The sequence below is a fragment of the Miscanthus floridulus genome, chromosome 8 (genome assembly GCF_019320115.1).
Source record: "Miscanthus floridulus cultivar M001 chromosome 8, ASM1932011v1, whole genome shotgun sequence".
NCBI classification, from domain to species: Eukaryota; Viridiplantae; Streptophyta; class Magnoliopsida; order Poales; family Poaceae; genus Miscanthus; species Miscanthus floridulus.
Window position 1 is genome coordinate 214,928,588 of NC_089587.1, and position 22,013 is coordinate 214,950,600.

Sequence of the window (22,013 nt, forward strand, 5' to 3'; positions counted from 1 at the left end):
GACTTCACCCTTAACTTGAAGCCGTTTGCAACCTGTCTCAACTCGTCACTCATGGACGCATTGGTTTACGCCTGCAAGCTCAAGCATGATACATCGTTATACTATTGGAACGTACGAGCTACTAAGGAATATCAACGAACGTATGACCTTTTGTTTGAACCAAGAAATGAAATCAGGCCTCCTAGCTCCCGCACCCTCTGAAAGAAGGGTATCATGTTCATGCGGGGTAGGATCCCTTGATTGATGCCAGTCTTGACGAACAAATTCCCTGTACCAAAGAGAATCAATGGGGTTCAATATAGAATAGTGACGTCGTATTGAAACAAGTTCGTTGAGAACTTACTTAATGAATGGCGTAACCTCGACAAGGTTGGTGAACACATATAGCATGATTCTATGCCACTCTTCTAGATCCAATCTCTTGGGGGTCGATCCACTTGCGCTGCCTAGTTGGCATTTGAAAAGGCTAAGGGTCGATTCAACTTCACCAGCATTGTAACGAGGGGGTGGATTATGCTTGCTAGGAAGGTTCGGCTTGTAGTAGGATGTCGTGAAGTTTGCAACCTCCTCCCAAATGCTTGCCTCTGCAATCGAAGCCTCAATTCTGGCTTTATTTGTACATTTCTTGTGAAGAGTCTTTAGACATCGCTCGATTGGATAGCACCAACGGGCCTATATGAGCCCCCCCAACCGTGCCTCGGTCGGGAGGTGCACAATCAGATGCTGCATCAACAAGAAGAAGCTGGGTGGAAAGATCTTCTTAAGCTCATAGACCAACTCAGGTGCCATAGTTTCCAATTCTTTAATGACGGTCGAAGATAGCTCCTTGGCACAAAGCTAGCAAAAGAAGTAGCTCAACTTTGGCAGCACTAGCTAGACATGCTCAGGGACATAGCCTCGAACCATCGACGGAAGTATCCGCTCAATCCATATGTGGTAGTCATGACTCTTCATCCTGTTGACTCGCAGAGTCTCTAAGTTCACTCCCTGCTCAGATTCGTTGCATACCCATTAGGGTACATTAAATTCTTGATCCATCAAAGTACTTCCCTTCTTTGATCAATTTTTCAAGACATAGGGGGGCCTAGGCCTTCTCCACTGCTTTCCTGTTGTAGGAGGCCGCATCTCTAGGTTTGGCCTATTGCACAACGTCGCTAGGTCCACTCTAGCCTTAGGGTTGTCCTTAGACTTGTTAGTGTCCATGAGCGTTGCCCAAAGTGCCTCGGCGATATTCTTTTTAGTGTGCATGACATCAATATTATGGGGCAGTAGGAGGTCATCGAAATAGGGGAGCCTCGTCAAGCCGGACTTATGAGTCCACATATGTTGCTCACCATATCCCACGAAATCACCATCTTCATTGGGCACGAGAGCATCTATCTGAGCACGAACCTTCGCCCTAGTCCTCAAGTGTGGTCTAGGGTCCATCACTTTGACACCTTTCGTAAAGCTCTTGACGTCTTCTCTGAATGGATGATCAAGAGGGAGGAATTGATGATGTTTGTCAAACGACAAATACTTTCCACCCTTCTTCAACCATATGAACCTCACAGCTTCCTTGCATATTGGGCATGGGAACTTCCCCTGAACACACCAGGCGCACATTAACCCGTACGCCAGGAAGTCGTGCATGGAGTAGTGGTACCAGACGTGCATTTTGAAGCTAGTCTTCGTAGCTCGGTCGTATGTCCACACCCCTTTGACCCAAGCATCGATCAACTCATCTATCATAGGCTCCATGAAGACACCCATATTACTCCCCGGGTGTCCAGGGATTATCAATGATAGGAACATGGTATGCTGTTGAAAGGAGACGACGGGGGGGGGGGGGGAGATTCAGGGGGATGACAAACATGAGCCAACATGTGTATGGTGCAGCCATCATGCCATATGGATTGAACCCATCTATTGTCAGCGCGACACGTACATTACGAGCCTCCTCTGCTTTGAGAAGATGCCGCAAATTGAAGTACTTCCATGCATCAGCATCGGATGGATGTACCATCTTCTCAGGATTGTACCGTGTGCCGTTTTTGTGCCATGTCATCTGTTTCGCGGATTCCTCGATCATGAATAACCATTGGAGCCTCGATAGGAATGGAAGGTGTCGTAGGACTCTCATGGGGATCTTAAGCTGCCTCTTCTAGCCATCGCCTAAGTCTACCTCCATGTACCTGGAGGATTTACACTTTGGGCAGTACTTTGCATCCGCGTGTTCTTTCCTAAATAGGATGCACCCCTTCGAACACACATGTATCTTGTCATACGGCATCTTAAGTGCAAGAAGGAGCTTCTCTGACTCATACAAGTTCTTCAGCATAATGTGCGTCTTCGGTAGCATATCGCTCCACACGGCCACCATCTTGTCGAAGCCTTCTCGACTTAGGTTTAACTCGGCCTTCAACCCCATTACGCGACTAATGGCATCTAGCTGAGAAACATTAGCATGATCATGAAGGGGTCTCTATGCCGAGTCCAACATCAGGTAGAAGGCATCTGTGGTAGCCTCCATCTCCTCATCACGTCCTTCAGCGAACTGAGCTTGGTGCGTGTCATCCAGCATGTCTGCTACCTCGGCATCATCATCGAAAGTCTCGAGCTGTGGTCTCACCACCTCCTCCCTGATACGATCAGCTTCACCATGGTGGATCCACCGGTGGTAGCCCGGAGTAAATCCAAACTTCACAATATATTTACCCATGGTTAACCTATCTTTCCTTCTTCTATTGTCACAACCGCTGCACGGACAAACTACTAGAGAACGGCCTCTAGCACTCTCGCCAAATGCATGTTGTATGAATTCTTTGACCTTGACTATAAATAGCAAGTCATAATCGTGCTCGTCTCTCTGGAGCGTGTACATCCACTCATGGTCCTCCATCCTTTAACAGACGTATCAGCACATATGAGTCACCATCAATTGCATCTACGCGGTGTCCCTACTCTCTAATAGGTGAGGATAGGTCCTAATCTCACCCGCGGATCGGTAGATGAGGTTAGTTTCCATGCTCCGCTCCTATCCGAGACGGAATTTTGGCAGCACCTCCCCGTTGTTCTCCCGATACACGTCCTACAAGGGAGAGTGTGTATCCGAAAAACAACAGGGGGTGATGCCAAAACACCATCTCAGACCGGAGCGGACCATGGAAACTAACCCATCTACGCATCCGCGGGCTGTCCAAAAAACATGGACAATCCAAAACAGAAACGCTCGCAGATATACAAAGACCTGCATAACTCCAACCATATCTCTTTCGAACGGGAGACGCCTAACTAGGATCAGCGACCTAAGACCATGATATGGATAGAGGGGTTATACCTAGGGTGCCGGTGAGGTTAGGCTAGCGGGGCTATGGCGAGTCGGTGCAGTGGCGCCGCGACGCGGTGCAGGCAGACCCGCAACGCTGGCAAAGACAATCGGGGTCACCGAGGTCCCTCCGCCGGGGCCTCCTCCTGCATAAAAAGGCAATACATTAGTGACAATTGAAAATTTTGGCAGAACCTCCCCTGCACGGGGAGGTTTCAAAAACCTACAAAAAAGATCGGCACGAAGGCCAACATCCACAAACAACGGCTCGATGGCCGAAAACCACATACAACAACTATTACTACTAACAAGGGCTCGATGGCCGACATCCATTGCACGATTTGAATAGAAAGGGAAGGGCGAACCTAGTGTGCTCGTCGACGGTGGGCGGAGTCAGGAGCGGGGCACCGAGGGCACGGCACCGCCGTTAACGAGGCGTGGACAGCGGCCGGGGCTCCTCTTCCCTTCTCCTCTCCACCTCCCTTCTCCTTCTTCCTCCTCCCTTCTCCTCTCCTCCCTCCCTTCTTCCTTCTTCCTTCTTCCTTCTTCCTCCTCCCTTCTCCCTTCTTCCTCCTCTTCTCCGCTTCCCTTCTCTCCCTCCTCCCCTGCTCCTCCTACCTCCCCTGCTCCTACGGGCGGCGCGGCCAGGGAAGGGACGGCAGGGACACAGCCGCCACTGCCAGAAATGGCCGGCCGAGGCGAGGGGGGTCGGGCCACGGGGAGCTGCCGGGGCGGGGCGCGGCCGGCGGAGGGCGCGGGCGCGGCCGGCAGCAGGCGCACGTGGGCGTGAGGGCGGGGCTCGCCGGCGGCGGCGCGACAGCGGCTGGGGTGGGCGCGGCGGCGGCTGGGGTGGGCGCGGGGGAGCGGGCGGGTGGCTGGGGGCGTGAGTTAGGGTTGGGCCGCGCGGGGGTTGGGCCGGTGGGCATTTAGTGCCCAGTTTTTTTTTATTTTTTTATTTCAACTTTGCCGAGTGCCCCCTGGGCCGGCACTCGGCAAAGCCCCCATTGCCGAGTGCCCCCATGGCACTCGGCAAAATATATTTTTTTATTTTGGGCCCAAATTTTTTCTAGGGCCTTGTGATAGTATTTCAAACTCCATTTTAAAATTTAGGGCAATTTTTATTTTTTTGATATATTTCATTAGTTTATTTCGTTTCGTCGAATTTTTCGGGATATTTCAAATTTGAACTGCAGGTACATGGAATAATGGACTTTGGTCATTCAAAAATTGATACTCATGATATTTAGGGTATGTTTAGGCCGTATCCAGGTACTCACATGAAATCTTGAGCATCTCGTTGACGTAACATGTCGAGGTACTTGCCGGAAATGTGATTTTAAATTATATAAAATGCAAACGAAGTCCGAAAATCACGAAACTTGTCGAGGCGTCGTGTTATCGCATGTGGAGGCTATGGTAAAAAATTGAGAAGGTTTCGAGCAAGTTGTGACATCGGATGCCAAAAACCCAGACATCTCCACATGTGATCAAATGTTCTTACTGGCTTACACAGCCAAGCTAAGAAAATTGCGAGAGACCAAGTCACAAGTCATGGAGTACCAGCCAACACAATTAGTACGCCACTCAAAATTCAGCTAGAACCATCAAGCCCACTGTACCTTGACAACAGACCTGGAGCATTGACTAGGAGGTACACAATTTTCTTTGAACTGATATATATGACCAAGTTGATATTTGAATCAACATTTTTGTTTATCTTTACTTTTTTTTCTTCTTAACAGCCGAGCAAGAAAACTAGCAATGGAGGAAGCCGAGGTGCTTGGTACAGTGGCGCTGGAGCAACTCATGCAGCCCTGATGTGTGTGCTAGTAATTCGGAGGAAGGCTTTTGACATGTCAAATCAATGTAAATTTGCAACATGTTAAGTTGCTGGTCCCTGTTATGCTAATTAGGTTGCTGTGTGACATGCTCGTCACCCATGGAAGAATTTCGAGAGAATTCCTTATTTGACACCAGACAAATGACTCGTTCCTTTCTTGGCCCTCAAAAAATTTTCGTTCCCTATTTGACATCGAGTTCAACTTTCATTCCTTATACGACACTCCGTCGGGTTTGCCATCCGTGAACCGTTAACTGACATGTGGGCCCCACCACCCTTCTCCCCTTCTCCTCCCCTTCTCGGCCGGGGGACGCCCGCCTGCCCGAGGGCTGCGAGAGGATGGACATGCTCCGGTCTCAGGACGAGGTGCCTCGCTACTTCGTGGCCAACAGAGCGTTAAACGAGGCAGTGGCGCTGTACTGCCTCGGCGAGGCGCCACGCCGCCGTCCGAGCTGCATCATCACCGGGATGTGCCAGACGTGGGTGCTAGGCCTGGCGCGCGAACTCGGCGTGCCCTACTACGTCTTCCACGGCTTCGCCGCCTTCGCTTTGCTTTGCATCAAGTACCTGTACAAGCACAGGCCGCACGAGGCTGTCGCATCGGATGACGAGCTGTTCGACGTCCCGGCGTTGCCGCCTTTCCAGCTGAGGCTGTCGCGTAGGCAGCTCCCGCCGCATTTCATGCCAGTCACTTCCGTCGGTGGGAAGGCGCTGCAGGGGATCCGAGATTTCGACGTGGCCGCGGACGGCATCGTGGTGAACACCTTCAACGAGCTGGAGAGCGGCTCGGCGACGCTTCTCGCAGAGGCAATGGGCAAAAAGGTGGTCGCCGTCGGGTCCATCTCGCTGTGCCGCTCACCGAGTCTCGACCCTCAGTCCATGTCGAGTGACGCGAGGCGATGCATGGCGTGGCTGGACGCCAAGGAGGCCAAGTCCGTGGTGTACGTGAGCTTCGGCAGTGCCGGGCGCATGTCGCCCGCTCAGCTCATGCAGCTCGGCATGGCTCTTGTCTCATGCCCTTGCCAGTGCTCTGGCTCATCAAGGGCGCCGACTCCCTGCCCGACAACGTCAAGGATTGGCTACGCGAGAACACCGACGCAGACGGCGTCGCGGGCAGCAAGTGCCTGGTGGTGCGCGGGTGGGCGCCCCAGGTGGCCATCATGGCCCATCCAGCCATTGGCGGCTTCATGATGCACTGTGGATGGGACTCCACTCTAGAGGCCATTGCAGCCGGTGTGCCCATGGCAATATGGCCCTTTTTCGCCGAGCAATTTATCAACGAGCAGCTCATCGTCATGAAGCCGCTCATCGGAGGAGATGGACGTTCGGTCGGTCAGTGCTCATGGCCGCGCGACGGGACGCGCCCCTGGCCGCGCGAGCATGCCTGCGCCGCCACCTCCACGCGCGGATGCGCCCTGTCCAAGCGCCACCGTCGCGGGGCCACTCCCCGGTCGAGAAGGGGAGGAGAAGGGGGGAAGGGTGGTGGGGCCCACATGTCAGTTAACGGTTCACGAATGGCAAACCCGACGGAGTGTCGTATAAGGAACGAAAGTTGAACTCGGTGTCAAATAGGGAACGGAAATTTTTTGAGGGCCAAGAAAGAAACGGGTCATTTGTCTGGTGTCGGGTCATTTATCTGGTGTCAAATAAGGAATTCTCTCAAAAACTTCTGTAAGCCCAAACCAATATTTTGTGCGCGAACAAACGCAGTATCCAAATATAGTTTGGAAAAAGTCTACTTAACCCCCCACCTATTAACCATGGTCTACTTCACACCCCAAACTATGAAACCGTCTATTTTACCCCCTGAACTTTTTAAAACCGTCTATTTTACCCCCTGGCGGTTTTCGACGGGGGTTTGCTACAGTAACAGTGGTTTTGCTATAGTGATGGTGGTTTTGTCTTTTTCTTTTTTATTTATTTCTGGTGAATCTTTAAAAAATCATAGTAAATCACAGAAAAATTATAAAATAGAAAATCTAATTTTGTTGGACTCCACATAAGTAGATCTACACAATGAACATATAATATGATATGCTTTAGTACAAAATTTTTGCTATAGTTTTAGATTAATTGGAAAATCCAATTTTGTCTGTAATTAATTGGAACAATTCATAGCTGCAGCTTCTGTGGTCCAATTATGGTGAAATTTTTATGGTAGACTAATTATTGTATGCTTGAACTATAGTAAAAATTTCGTACTCATTGGACCATGTATAACTTAGTTATAGATAAATTCCAATTAATTACAGACAAAATTAGATTTTTCAATTAATCTAAAGTTACAGCAAAACCTTTGTACTAAAGCATACCACATTATATGTTAACTATGTAGATCTACTCATGTGGAGTCCAATAAAATTGGATTTTTTATTTTATGATTTTTCTATGATTTACTATGATTTTTCAAAGATTCAGCGAAAATAAATAAAAAAAGAAAAAGGTGAAACCACAGGTAGCGTAGCAAACCACCGTTACTGTAGTAAAACCACCGTCGAAAACCGCCGGGGAGGTTAAAATAGACGGTTTTGAAAAGTTCAGGGGGTAAAATAGACGGTTTTATAGTTTGAGGGGTGAAGTAGACCATGGTTGATAGGTGGGGGTTAAGTAGACTTTTTCCAATATAGTTTAATTATGCCAGCGACTTGTTAATGTAAGCTGACAATTTATTAGTCTGCATATGCGTGCTGTGTGAGAAATGGCTTGATTCTAGTTGCAAGGGCATAATGGCCTGTTTACCCAGGCCTCACTCTCCTCCCAGGCTGCACAATCTTCTTTTATTTGATGCGGTGTGTGATACACTAAAACTCCGTCTTCATAATGTCCAACAGTAAAAAAATTATGAGTGCGGTGTGTGCTACACAAAACCAAACTTTCTGGATGTCCCTCAGACAAAAAGCCCATCCATGAATGATATAATATAAGCAATAACCTATATTACTTGCCTGCTGCAACAACTACTACTACTAGTAGAGTATTAGTCCGTACTAATACACAGTAAAAAGACTGACGCTTGGAGTGAGTAACAGCAGAGATCGGCTCCCAGGGAACATGGGCAATGGTGCTATCCATTTCCAGATGAGATGACAGAAGTACGCTGCACCCAAGAGACATACCAGACCTCTGAAAAGCATATATCGGATCGTGCTTCCTGCATTCAGCAATCTCAGAAGTAGCACTGCTATAGAACCATTGACTATGCCTGTAGAGCAAAGGAGCTGTGTTAGTTAGTTGGATAAAAAAAAACCCTGCAAGTTGAACATCTCTGCTGTACTAGTAACTAAAGAGATTGTTCGTTTGGCAGTAGTACTCCAGTAAGTACTAGTACCGTAATCTCTATAGCCAACACAATTACACCGGTGCCTGGGCAGCAGAGATGTTACAGAGCAAACATCAATGAAAACCCCAGCCTGGGCAGCAGCAGCACCTTTGTTGGCAGCACAAGAACCTTCTGTTTTGGCACTTGGCATCATCATCCAACCATCCCTCTCCCTCCCCTTCCCGGCGCAGACGGTCGGTCCCCAATCCCCATGCAACGGGATGGGGGTCGGTGCGAACGCAACGGACGCGGGTGTCGTGGTCAGGCAAGGACAGTGACAGTGGCGCACAGGGCCACAGGCACAGTGAAAGCGGCACAACAGATCGGCGTGGGCGGGTGAAAGCGGAGCGCATGGACGGGTCCTGACAGTTGTTCCGGCGGTTTGTTCTTTTCCGGACCTATCCTCTCCTCTCCCTCCCGTGCCGGATCGCTCTCTCGCTTGTACGTACGTACGTATGGCGCCATCCTATGACCGACAAACGCTGCTTGCCGTTTTCTGACGGTCCAAATTACTGACATCGATCGATCTCAACAGGCTCCAGATCTACTGAGCAGAGTGCAGAGGCTCAATCCATCGATGCATGGGAAGAACACAGGGACGAACTGCTGCCGTGCAGGCGAGGCGACAGGCGACAGCCCAGGTCCATGCACGCGTGCGTGCGACCCCTGTTACTCCCAGTCCCAGCTAGGGCACGTGGTAGTAAATTCTGGTCCTGTTACTTTCGGCTTCTTTTTTCAGCCGGAATAGTATTTTTCTCTCGCAACAATTCAGCCAGAACAGTGTTTTTCAGTCAGTTTCAGCCAAGTTTTAGACCAGCGAACGGAGCCTCTAATGCGGTTAGTTGTTAGTTACTGGGACCAGTCACCAGTGTAGGAGTATGAGTATGCGTATCTCCGTACTACGACCGTCGTTGTACGGCACCGCCATGAATTTGCGCGTGGGACGGAACGGAAGGCGTGATCCCGTTGCCGTCGCGCACGGGACGGCCGGGCCCCCCTCGTGATCTGTTTACGGCGACTATTTATGTGAGCCGGCGTGACCGTGGTTCATCACACGGACACGGAGACGGCGGAGGCAGGGCATGCATGCGAGCAATGCAAGCCGCCATGCCACTCCGGCATTCATGTCCATCATGAGCACGGGCGCTTTGGCCGGTGGCGGCGGTGGACGACGCGGCGTTGGGTTCCAAGCGTAAATGGCCTCACGAGCCGTGGAATCGTCGGACCGGGCCGTGCGCACCGATGATCGCCTTTGAGGCTTTGACGGCCGGGCGGCACCGAGGATCTTTTTTCCCAGGCTGAATTTGCGTCATCATTACGATACTAACAAAAGTTACTCCCGCTTTTACCGACCATCACGTTCCTCGTTTTTTTCCCTTTTAATTTTCGGCACGGCGTAGGCTAAAAAGGTCTGGCGATTTTGTGCAGACGGCTTTTCCATTAGTTGCGCTATCATACGCTACCTTGTCTCGACCATTTACAAAAAAAGTTTAGGTGACTAAAGTTTAGTTTAGTGTTGGTTAGATACATGGACTAAAAGCAAGTATGATACTTTCTTAGACGAAGACTCACATAGACCTTTTAGTTTATATTAATTCACATTTCTCGACTAATGAAATTAGTAGTTACATGAAAATAAAAAATAAATTACCTTTAGTTCACCTATATATTCAAATATTTTGAACAAAAGTTTAGGTGACTAAAGTTTAATTTATGGGTATCTGACCGGCCTGTTCGCTGTTTGGTTTCTGGGCTGGTTTGGGCTGGCTGGTGCTGGTTTGTTGTGAGAGAAAAACACTGTTGGTTGACTGGTTTGGGCTGATTGAAACCAACAAGCGAACAGGGTGAACATGTACATAGTGATAATATGCATGCATGGATGGATGGCGAGATGACTGCTAAGACCAGTAGCTACAGCTTTTGTGATGATGATGAGAGAGAGACGGGTAAAAAGGAGGAAAAGGTGCTCAAAGAGAGTTTGATTAGTGGGGAGATGATGGATCGCGCAAAAGTGCCATACCTTGATTTCCTCCATGATAGGGGTGGATGAGTAGAAACGAAATATTCCCTCCTTTTTCGCCCCGGTGATAAGAAAAAGCTACATGTGTCCGAAATAAAGATGAGTGACCGGCCGGATAAAAGCAACCACCTTTTCACAATTAGTGTAAAAGATGCTGTGAATAATAATTGACATTTGTTACTAGCAACTTCCCCTGTGCAAATTGTAACGGTAACACTTTCCCCTGTGCAAAGTGTGTGTGCAACAAAAAGAGAAAGTTCCTTGAGCAGAAGGGTACGAGGTAGCACGTGACGTGAAGCAATACGGTCTTGGATAATAATGGCAGGCAGGCTTGAGAGAAGGCTTTTCTGGAAGAAAACTAGACTGGGTCGCAATCTAGCCCATGAAGACCCATCAGCCCATCAGGGATTCAGGGCAAGCCGGAATCCAGCTCAATCTTGGCCCTCACAAATCGGTCCTAGTTGGGTGAAAAGCCCAAAGCCGGAGCCCACTTAACTGTTCGCGCCTTTCCCCAAACCGCCGCTCGGATCACCTCCCCTCTCCCTCCCGGCGGCGCCGCCACTTCGCCGCTGCCCGTATCTTCGAACCAGTCCGAAGCTCCCGTCTCAGTTCGACGTAGCACGACCAAGACCACCTCAGCATCCAGCCGCGTAGCACGACCAATCGCCTGCGCCGTAGCGCGCACATCTACGTGTCGAGCTATCTTCATCCCTCCGATCGGAAATCAACGGTGCGTTTGATTGTCTCCTCCGGAAGGTTCTCGCAGGCGCGGCGACCTCGGTTTCAACCCTACTCCATGGACGGCCCCGCCGCTGACGGCGCGAGGCCGCCGCCGCCTAGGGCGGGGAGTCGCCTCTGCGTGAGGTGCGGCGAGAGGAAGGCCGCGCTGAAGCGGCCCAAAACCCTAGAACAGGTGCGCCTGCCCTCGCCATCTTCACGCTTCCGTTGTAATTTGTTGTGATGTTATAGTGAATTTCAATTTACTCGGGGTAGCTTAATTGTAATAATTTAAGGTTAGGTCACCGGTTTCTGCTGTAGTTCTGCAAAGTGGGGGTGAAGAAATGGTGTCCTTTTGGTGTAATTGTTATGAGTTTTTTGTGAAGATTTTTGTTTATATGATGTTTTATTTACACAGCTTGTGTGATTACTGCATATTTGTGTTCCTTTGAACGTGTACATTCTATCCTTATGGTGACATCTCGTTTGTGGATGTTAGTGAATACAGTGACGAGCTTAGATTTCTTTAAAGGGGTGCTTATGTGGATGCCATGGATGTCCTTATGATTACATAATTATGTTTATTTAAAACATTGCTTAGATTCTTTCTTTTAGATCTGTAGGGAATGCTTCTATATCGTCTTTGAGGACGAAATTCATCAAACTATTGTCGAGAATTCTTTGTTTAAAGCTGGTGAGCGGGTGGCAATCGGAGCTTCTGGTGGAAAAGGTAAGTCCAGATTTGTACATGCCATCAGTTGGTAAAGAAGTAGCAGATAGTACTATTTATAGCAATGCACATCTTACTTTTCACTTCTGTACATTTTAAATTCTTAAATATATACATATGTTTCATAATACATGTCTAATCTCTTCTGGAAATAACTACTAAACTACATAGCAATATGGAAGGTGGTTACCGTCTTCTTTGGAGCCTTATGGGCTTATGGCTGTGTCTTTGATCTATTCAGTATAAGGTTTCATAGGTTAAGTGCCATTCTATCATGATTCATGAGCATTATTAAACCATCCATAGTAGTTATTACTGTGCCATTTGAGTTTAGCCACAGTACAAAGGAGAGTTTTTCTAATGCATTTTTAGTTAAATACCACATGTCCACATGCTTCTTGTTTAAATATGCTTGATCTCCCTGCAGATTCCAAAATTTCTTTTATTTCTGTAATGCAGATTCAACCGTGCTTGCATATGTGTTATCGGAGTTAAACCGTCATCACAACTATGGTCTTGATCTGTTTCTTTTATCCGTCGATGAAGGAATCACAGGATATAGAGACGACTCACTAGAAACTGTTAAAAGGAATGAAATACAGGTCCGCCGCTCACAGAAACACTCGCTCAGTTTTCTGGTACCTTTGACTGTCAATATTTTACTGTGTTCTATTTAAATTCAGTGAGTTCTACTATTACCTTGTTACAGTATGGCTTGCCACTGAAGATTGTTTCCTATAAAGATTTGTATGGCTGGACAATGGATGATATTGTGAAAGCAATTGGTCTAAAAAACAATTGTACTTTCTGTGGAGTTTTTCGACGTCAGGTAGTCTTTACCTGCAAACCTTTCGCATCTATCTTTAGTTCTTTACTCCATCTTCACAGACAATCCTTTTCTCTGTAGGCATTAGATCGAGGTGCTGCTCTCCTGAAAGCTGATAAGATTGTAACTGGGCATAATGCAGATGACATTGCAGAAACTGTCTTGCTGAACATTCTGCGTGGTGATATTGCAAGGTATATGTTGGTTGTAGGACATGCTGTTTCCTGAGTTTAGTTTTTGTACTTTTGGTTGATTTTGTGATGATGTGTTGCTTTTTTATAGGTTAAGTAGATGTACCTTTATAACTACTGGTGAAGATGGGCCAATACCAAGATGCAAGCCTTTCAAATACACCTATGAAAAGGAGATTGTCATATATCCTGTCTATGAAATATCTTATGTTTTCGTTTTTTTTACTACACTGACTTTATTCAAGTATATTTTAAATCCTTAACTGTATGACACGTATGCATACTTCAAAAAGCTGGATTACTTTTCCACAGAATGTAATGTCTGGTTCCTTTTCTGTTCAATTCTTTTATTTTTTTTCCACATTGAAGGAGATCACTTTATTCCAATATCAGAAGATGCTAGGATGGTAGTTAAATCAAAATATAGGTCAATCATCACTGTCTGCTCTAGCATCTATACGTTATGCTGTGTTTTTCTTACACGAATACCATACGCTTAAGTACACTTCTGCTCAACTTCATTCTCCAAACTTGATGTAACATATACCACAAATCTATTAATTTTATTGACCTGTGCCACGATTCTGTTAGAATTGAGAATGGGTTAATTTGGTTATATCATGATCCAGGCATCTATTCACCAAATGCATACCGTGGTTTTGCTCGTGAATTTATTAAAGATTTAGAAAGAATGAGGTAAATAAAGAAATTTCTCCATATATTCAATTGATGTCTGCATGTTCTTTCAGTAGCCTTGGCTCAGTAGACAATCAATGTTGCAGGCCTAGAGCTATACTAGACATCATAAAATCTGGCGAAAATTTCAGAATCTCCACAACAACAAGGATGCCCGAGCAAGGAACATGTGAACGATGTGGCTACATTTCTAGTCAGGTATTGTCATGAAATCAATAGAATTCTTTTTATGCATATGGAACATGAATAGCCAAACACTCTGCTTCTGCTAAGGTACTTCATAAGCAATTAGTATATTTGAAGAACAGCCCACACAGTGAAGACTAATTCCATTGAAATAGCTTACACATGCATTAATGCTTCAAGACGCCTTGTTTACTCCCTAACCTATTCGAAACACGACAATGTGCCATGGGTCCTTAGCTTTGTATGCACGGCATTTACTAATTGTTTACCCAATAATTCGAACTGCGTGATTTTGCCCTTGTTATATATCTTACAAATCCTTAACATTTTCTGTGGAAGTAACTGAATTTGATGAACTTCTGTTGGGTCAGAAATTATGCAAAGCATGCGTCTTGCTGGATGGATTGAATCGAGGCTTGCCGAAACTAGGCATTGGAAGGACCAAAGCAGGTGCTGGAGCTGATAGTGATGGTAAGCAGCGCATCAAACGTTCAGAGAGGAATGCATCGAGTCTACAAGGGAAACATGGGAACTTCGATTTCTAGATCTCTACTGCTATTCTGCTCCAAAATTGTAATAAATTTTGATAGTCATTGGTCATTAATCGGATTTTCTTCTAGTCATTGTTTTATCTGACTTCAATCTGCAGTCGTGAACCAAAAGAATTTGTCTGGCCACAATTTTGACGCCATCTTTAGTTTGCTTTAATCCCGAAAACTGCCATGCTTTGGGAAATACATAAGCTCGGTCACAAGACAACACTTCCATTTTGATGGCAGTGGGTTTTCTAAAGTTTTCCAGACGATGGCTACTAGAACAGATTATTGACCATTACTGGATGGCATTTAGATGTCTTTTGGGCGGTTCACAAATAGGAAGCACTTTTTAGATATTGGTTTCAATTCATAGAATCTAAACAGGCCTTTATTTGTTTCATTTCAAAGTTTTAATTTTGGAAGATTAGTAAGGAAAAAATGCTAAAGAAAGGCACCTTCAGCATTACACCAGCTTAGATGCAGTTTAGTTTCCTCGTATTTTGATCCATTTCAAAAAAAAAAAAAAAATCCAGAGTTAAAGGAGCAAATAAAAATGGAGTGTGGCCTCATCCCAGATGCGCATGCTGCAACAGTTAGCAACGGTATAACAATTAAAAATCCCTGAACAATTAATATTCCCAATCCCTGAACACCACGATTTGAAACCTGCGGATGTAAGTGGACAATAAAAAACAGAGATTCATGGTATAACAATTAGAAAAACATTTAGCATTCTATTTTGCTAGCAATAATAAACTGAGATATACAAAACAAAAGTTTGCTATAAACATTCCCCTATGATCTCATACAATACTACATTGCATTTTGGATTCTCTGTTAAAGAGTACATGAATCGGTGTTTAAACTTCAAGGGAGTACAACAACAAAAAAGGAAAACAAAATCTTTGGCCCATTGTGATCAAGCTTCAGAGTCCCTCTACCGCACTAGTCACTACAGTCCCAACCGGCATAGTGGGTTGCTCTTGATGAGGTTGAAATCAACCTGGAGAGAACAAAACATGGGTTAGGCTCATTAACAGGAAATATTTCGTCACAACAGTATAGCACAGGTACCTTTGGTCCAAACAGGTCCCTTATGTTGTCGATACCATAAAGGATCATCGTTGGCCTGGATTCAGAAATAGAATATTGTGAGTACATATTTGCAATAGAGTAAAATACATGAGCGGTTCTTGAACTTGTCAAGGGGTTTAGGTACAACTCTCAAAATGCATTTTTAGGTTCCTAAACTTGTTCTTAAGTGTCATCTAGGTCTCAAACTCTTAAAATGCAATCCAGATCCAAATGGGCCCTGACCTGCTCCGCACTATGACAGTTTTGGAACTGGATGACACCCGAGGACAAGTTTGGGGACCTAAAAATGCATTTTGAGAGTTCAGAGCCCTCGATGATACCCCAGGACAAGTTTAGGGACCATCCATACATTTTACTCTTTGCAATAATTATATAATTTACGATCTCCGGAGAAAAGGGACAAAAAAAAACATATTATGTCCAAGACTTCAAAAGAAGCATGGCATTGCACAAAATAAATCAAACTATAGATTCTGCTTAGTTCATCAACAATATTGCAAAGCAATTTAATCTGACAAATCACAACCTGAAAGTGAGAAAGCACTGTTCTACCTTTCAAGTGAAAGACCCCATGCAATAACATTAACACCTTCTGGCAGTCCCATGGGAAGCAACATCTCTGGCCTGAACATGCCTGAATTACCAACCTCCACCCATTTCTTCAAACCATCATGGTAACTGAAAAAAGTGCAAAATGAGTCTAGTTTGATCATAAAATGAAACTACCAGCAGAGCAAGAGTTGTATCTGACCTGAAAATTTCCATGCTGGGTTCAGTATATGGATTGTAGGCAGGCTTGAAACGCAGCTTGGACATGCCTAAGAACAAGAAAAGGGATGACAACAATTAGGGTATAATCTTTGCATGATATATTATGAATTGTGATAAAACAGACTAATTATCACCTAGACTCGAGAAGAAATCCTCCAATACACCAATCAGATCACCAAGCGTCAAACCATAATCACAGATAAGTCCTTAAAAAAAGAAGCATTGCATGGCAAAATGGTTACATAATACAAAATAGAGGAAATATCAGGCGCACAAGAGTATATTGGTGAAGATATGCACAAACTCAATCTCCTATCCAATCTTAATGGCCCAAGTAAAAGGTGGAATCACCTCATCCCCTTCGTCCACCTTTTAATTGGACTAAATCCAATTGTGCTTATGTCAGCTTAAGAGGGATGAGTTAATTCCCACCTCCCACATGGGCCATGGTTCGATTCAAGGGACGAGATTGAGTTTGTGCATATGTTCACCAATATAATTTTGTGCACCTACAAGATATATGAGAAATGGAAAATTAGCTACATTCAATGAAAGAAAAATTTACTCCTTTTGCGTTGGGATAACAAATACACTACTACATATAAGCAAGGAAACAGAAAACTACCCTCTATCTGGTGGAATTCAGCAAGATGAGTCCGGTCAACAGCTTCATTGCGGAAAACCCGATCAATGGAGTAATATCTCTTTGGAGCAAAAGGTTTCTGATCAATGGCAACCATAATAAAAAGATAAATATCATGAACCATTCAATAGGAAATGAAAAAAAAGTAATGCCATTGCCAATAAGTTGGACAAACTAAGATCACCAAAGTTCCAATTACAGTAAACAACATTGACTGAATTACCTCCTGAGCAAGCTTGTATAACATTCTTGTGGAAACAGCAGTTGTATGAGTACGGAGAAGATTCTTCTCCGCTTCATCCCGTTTCCAGTCATAAACATATCTGCAGACAACAATCTTATATAACCAAAATTTTTTTAAGCTAATAATGTGCCTAAATAATATCTGTCGTACCCTTTGGAGCCATAACCACCAGACTGATGAACTTGCTTTACTTTCTCAAGATAGTCCTCAGGCAACTGTTGTGTACTTGCTGGGGCTGCAAAATTTGATGTACAACTAAGATCTACATCCAACTTTGATTATGAGATTGTATAGTATCTCAAACATACCTTTCAGGAAAAATGTATCATGTGAATCCCGAGCAGGATGCTGTTGAGGCTGAAACAGTGCATCAAAATTCCAGAAGCTGGCAAAGCAGCAAAAACATGCAAAATTAGGAATATAGGGACCCTTAAACCAGCAAGCTATAATATAATCTATATGTTATATTGGCCCAGAAATTCATGCCGATATGTCAAATAGAAGTTTGTTGAAAAAGATAACAAGTATTAGTAATACTTATAAAATGTGGCACGTAGAAAGCTGCATTTCTTGTCTTATCTTAAAACAAGCACATTGCCATCTTATCTTAAAGCAGCACATTGTCATCATATGCTGTGCTATATGTATATGGTTGTTTTCTTTGAATGTTAGAAGAACACACCTGCTTTCAACAAAATTGTTGGTTGGCATCTCAGTGAATCTGCACTGACAATGCATGAATTAATAATTTTTTAAACACTTTGCTGAATACAAATATGACAAACAAATTGTTTTTTATTTACCCCATCATAATAAAGATGTTCTCAATTGCCTCACGAACCTGAAAGTAAATCACAAGTAATATTATGGAATTTCTCAATTTATCAGAAAAGTGGTATGGAAAATTGCAGAAACTGTAGGAGATACCTCCATCAAAGGCTGCACATAACCTTTTGCTATAGGTTGCCCTTGAGCTCCATAATTATAGTCTTTGAATTCAAGGTCCTTCCAGTCACCACTAAAAGGCAGAAAGTCGTTCCGAAATAAAAAATTTAAATATCACAACTTCCCCAGATAATGAAGCAGACATTCCAGATCCAAATAAAAACATTCAGAAGCAGATCACGTGGTATTGCAATGATTTGCAAAAATGCACATTGAAAATAACAAATTAACATGATGAACAGATAATACCAGGCAGGCAAACTAAAGTGCAACCTGAAATGTTTAATTTTATATGTAGATACATCAAACTAGTAATTTGATCAAACAGTCACCAAACTAACTTGGAAAAAATGGTATAAAATTACCTCCTAAGGTGTTCTGTTGTCACATCAGTAGCCAAAGTTTTTCTCTTTAAAACAAACTCAGGCCCCTTCTTTAGAGAGTGCCAAATTGATTTCCTGTTAAGCATCAAGGTATATGAACAAATCTGTACTACCACATTAGTACATAGTACAAAAAGGAACCCATCTCCTCAGACCCAATGTACTTACTCTTTCGTAATAAGTTTCCTTCTCTTCAAATCATCGATCACTTTATCAGGAACAGCCTACATCAAAATGCTTTTCCTTTTTATAAGGGGAAAAACGCAGAGCAAAATGAAGGGACAAAATAGCAAAAAGTATTTTTAGTATAATATCTATTTTTTAAGGAATACTTTTAGTATAATATAAACTGCATTTGTACACAATACTTGGAAGTAAATGCCGATGCTCCAATGTGCTAAAAAGGATCACACAGTGAGTTGTATAACAAATAATTGCGCGGTGGCCAAACAGTTAATGAAATGATTCCTATTGACAATGCAGCTGAGAGGGTGGGGATAGGGGGTCAAATGATGAGCCAAGAGTACACAAACCTCCCCATTCTCTAGTCTTCTAAGCTGCTCTTGCAACTCATCCATTATGCTCTCAACCTGAATAAAAAAATGAAGCACAAGTGCCGCATGTGAAATCTTATCTTAAGATAGAAGCTTAACCACAGATAAAAGCACAACACACAGGGACAAGCCAACTTGAGCCAATATACTTAGGACCTGTTGGATGAGCTCGGGCTAGTTACTAGTTGGGCTAAAAATTAGCTCAAATTAGCTAAGGTTGGCTAGCTAGTTGGCTAACAATTAGTTAAAGACTTAGCTAAAAAAATAGCCAGCCTATTAGCCCTCCTGTTTAGATGTATTAGAGCTAACTTTAGCTAGCTAGCAATTAGCACTTTGTCGGTGTTTTCGGACCGCCGACGAGTAAATTTGTATTTGCGCGTCTGGCTCAGATGGTGTGCTCGGAGGACACAAGGGTTTATACTGGTTCGGGCGGAGCGTCCCTACGTCCAGTTTGCTGCTGCTCGTGTTACCGGCACTTGGTTTGCAGTAGGGGTTACAAACAGACAAGAGAGGGAAAGGATCCCAAGTCTCTGGTGGAAGGAGCGAACGGGTGCTGAGAGCTCGATCGCTGCTCAGCCGTGTGTTCGTGTCGTGCTCTTGTGTTTTTATCTCGTGGTTCGGTTTCGTGCGGCTCTGGATGGATCGGGTCCCCCTTATGGGGCGCCCTGCTTCCCCTTTTATAGGCAAAGGGAAAGTGCGGGTTACAGTGGAGGAAAAGGAGAAGAAACGAGAGAGAGGAGGACTTCCAGGATAGCCGGATCCTTCTCCTCCTTCATGAGGGTCCCGCCGATCCTGTAGATGTCAACAGGGACAGCTCCACGTTGCGGCCCTGTTCGTCACTGGCGCCATGCGCAGGCGTCATCTGCCGGTCATGACGTCCCATTCCGTCCCGGCGGGCGTCGTGGTGAACTGACGCGCCTGTCAGCGTTTGTACGAGGGTTAGGCAGAATAGCACCGGCACGCCCGACGCTGTTCTTGATGTGAATCCTCAGATATGGCCCGTCATGGCCATGGGTTACATCGGGGCGTGCCGGTCTCTTCCTTGGTGTCAGAGTTTTGACCCAGACCCATACGCTTGGATCTGGAGTGGTTGTCGGCGGTATGGATCCCCGTCGGGCGAGACGGAGCCCGCACCCAAGGGGTCGGGCGAGACGAAGCACAAACCCAAGGATCGGGCGAGGCGGAGCCCGCGGCCTAGAGGTCGGGCGAGGCGTAGCCCGCGCACCTGGGGGTCGGTTGGAGCTGTAGTCGCGCTCTTGACTGCTCGGATGAATCAATGTTGATGACCATTAGCTCCTCCTCTTCAGGTACCCCAGTATTGGTCCCCGACACACTTGTATCAAGCAAGCCCTTATTATGTGCAGTAAAATTTAGGGTTTGTTTGTAAGCCTGGGCAAAATACCCGATACCCATTACCCGTACCCGAATTACCCGAACCCGGACCCGAATTACCCGAACCCGAGGTACCCGATACCAAATTCGGATAGCGATTTTGATTACCCGAAATTAGTTTGGGTAATTCGGGTAATATCCCGCGGTACCCAAACTACCCGAACTACCCAAAGATTTATTTTTATCTTTGTATTTATCATGTGTTGTTAGCTGAACCATTTAACTTATCACTTTATTAGAATATAATTCTCTCTATTTGAATGAGTGACTGTAATATATTATTCACTACAAATTGCTATTGAAATTCTATACAAATTGCTGCTGAAATTATGTATAGATTGCTACTGAAATTTAGTGTAGTTTGTTGTTTTCTGTAAATTTGGGTATATCGGGTAATACCCGAACCCGAACCCGAATTATCGGGTACCCGAATTTGCGGGTAGTGTTTTTTTTAGGGTAATATTGGATAGCAATTTTCATTACCCGAATTTTAAATTACCCGAATTACCCGACCCGAAAAAATCGGGTAACCCGAACGGCCAGGCTTATTTGTTTGATACATGAGCTAATTGCTAGCTAGCTAAAAATTAGCTCTAGTGCATTCAAACAGAAGAGCTAATAGGTGGACTAATTCTATAGCCAAGTCTTCAACTAGTTGTTAGCCAACTAGATAGCCAACCATATCTAATTTGGGCTAATTGTTAGCCCCAACTAGTAACTAGCCATGTGTCCAAACATGCCCTTATAGTACAACAATATTTCAATCGTTTGGGTATTAGATATGGACAGAAATTCGAGAAAAATCACTACGGCAAACAATGTATCTTATAAAGTTGCTTGCTGCAGCTGTCTACATACCCACATTGCACATTCACAACAAATTCAAATCCATACCTTCCTAAGGACTAAGTCCTTGTTCCCCTTCTCGAACCCTATCCACTTGTTCCTAGCAGCTGCCTTCATGCCAACATCGAAAGCATCTCCCAATTTTGCCTAAGCACATCAAATCTACACATCAGTACCCGGCAAAAGCAAAACACTCCAGTGAAGTCTAAGTGTCTAACAACAAATCCCTTGAAACAAAAACCTCACCTTGAGAGCGTCCTTGGAGGTGCCCTCAGGTGGGATTGCGGCGACGAGCTGTGCCTCGGGGGAGCCCTTGGCGACGTAGCCCTTGGCCTCTTCGGTGAGCACCCATGCCTCCTTGATGATGTCCTGCGGGAAGGCAAGCAAGAGCCCCGCTGTCAAGTCTCGGAGTTTGATAGTTGGCTACAAAGCCTGGTGTCCGACAGTGGAAAGGGCGGGAGGAGAGTACTTTGCTTTCGACGATGCGGAAAGCTGAGAGGCTCTTGATGACGCCCACGAGCTCGAGGTGGGAGACGCCGAGGGAGGAGGCGAAGGAGCGGGAGTCGGGGACCTCACCCGCGGAGTTGAGGTGGGCGAGGAGACCGGCCTCCACGTCGGCCGCCGGCGACTTCTCCGCCATGGCGCAAGGAGGTGGTAGCGGCGGCGGCGGCGGCCGAGGCTCCGATAGTCAGATGACAAAAGGGAAAGGGGTCGTCTCGGCAAGTCGCAGGTTTGGGCCCCCGAATCAATTTAAATGTGGGCTTACTTGGCT

At 45.3% G+C, this 22,013-nt stretch overlaps 2 protein-coding genes and 1 pseudogene across 2 annotated transcripts; 2 read left to right on the top strand and 1 right to left on the bottom strand.

Annotated features, from left to right (window-relative positions):
• Positions 1-5,408: 5,408 nt before the first annotated feature.
• On the top strand, positions 5,409-6,703 carry LOC136470619 (UDP-glycosyltransferase 73D1-like; annotated as a pseudogene).
• Positions 6,704-10,982: 4,279 nt separating this feature from the next.
• Positions 10,983-14,510, top strand: LOC136474915 (cytoplasmic tRNA 2-thiolation protein 1). Its single transcript, XM_066472484.1, has 10 exons — positions 10,983-11,399; positions 11,819-11,933; positions 12,393-12,535; positions 12,643-12,762; positions 12,841-12,953; positions 13,042-13,134; positions 13,225-13,265; positions 13,580-13,646; positions 13,733-13,844; positions 14,204-14,510. Exons 1-10 carry the CDS (start codon positions 11,283-11,285, stop codon positions 14,375-14,377), a joined length of 1,095 nt encoding a protein of 364 aa, XP_066328581.1. The 5' UTR covers positions 10,983-11,282; the 3' UTR covers positions 14,378-14,510.
• A 572-nt stretch (positions 14,511-15,082) lies between these two features.
• On the bottom strand, positions 15,083-21,972 carry LOC136478124 (phenylalanine--tRNA ligase alpha subunit, cytoplasmic-like). Its single transcript, XM_066476455.1, has 18 exons — positions 21,711-21,972; positions 21,488-21,610; positions 21,290-21,388; positions 18,983-19,039; positions 18,618-18,673; positions 18,432-18,524; positions 18,049-18,139; positions 17,925-17,962; positions 17,804-17,842; positions 17,430-17,506; positions 17,272-17,356; positions 17,101-17,200; positions 16,860-16,956; positions 16,369-16,440; positions 16,215-16,281; positions 16,016-16,141; positions 15,443-15,497; positions 15,083-15,371 (listed from the first exon to the last, which is right to left on the bottom strand). The coding sequence occupies exons 1-18, from the start codon at positions 21,879-21,881 to the stop codon at positions 15,321-15,323; spliced, it is 1,497 nt and encodes a 498-aa protein (XP_066332552.1). The 5' UTR covers positions 21,882-21,972; the 3' UTR covers positions 15,083-15,320.
• Positions 21,973-22,013: the final 41 nt, after the last annotated feature.

Excerpts from the sequence above, each read along its gene's own strand:
- LOC136474915 (XM_066472484.1), top strand. The coding sequence starts at position 11,283 with ATGGACGGCCCCGCCGCTGACGGCGCGAGGCCGCCGCCGCCTAGGGCG. Across the intron at positions 12,763-12,840 it reads GTGGAGTTTTTCGACGTCAG|GCATTAGATCGAGGTGCTGC; the intron begins GTAGTCTTTACC and ends TTTTCTCTGTAG. Across the intron at positions 13,647-13,732 it reads AAAGATTTAGAAAGAATGAG|GCCTAGAGCTATACTAGACA; the intron begins GTAAATAAAGAA and ends TCAATGTTGCAG.
- LOC136478124 (XM_066476455.1), bottom strand. The coding sequence starts at position 21,881 with ATGGCGGAGAAGTCGCCGGCGGCCGACGTGGAGGCCGGTCTCCTCGCC. Across the intron at positions 16,957-17,100 it reads TATACAAGCTTGCTCAGGAG|AAACCTTTTGCTCCAAAGAG; the intron begins GTAATTCAGTCA and ends GCCATTGATCAG. Across the intron at positions 15,372-15,442 it reads GGGACCTGTTTGGACCAAAG|GTTGATTTCAACCTCATCAA; the intron begins GTACCTGTGCTA and ends TGTTCTCTCCAG.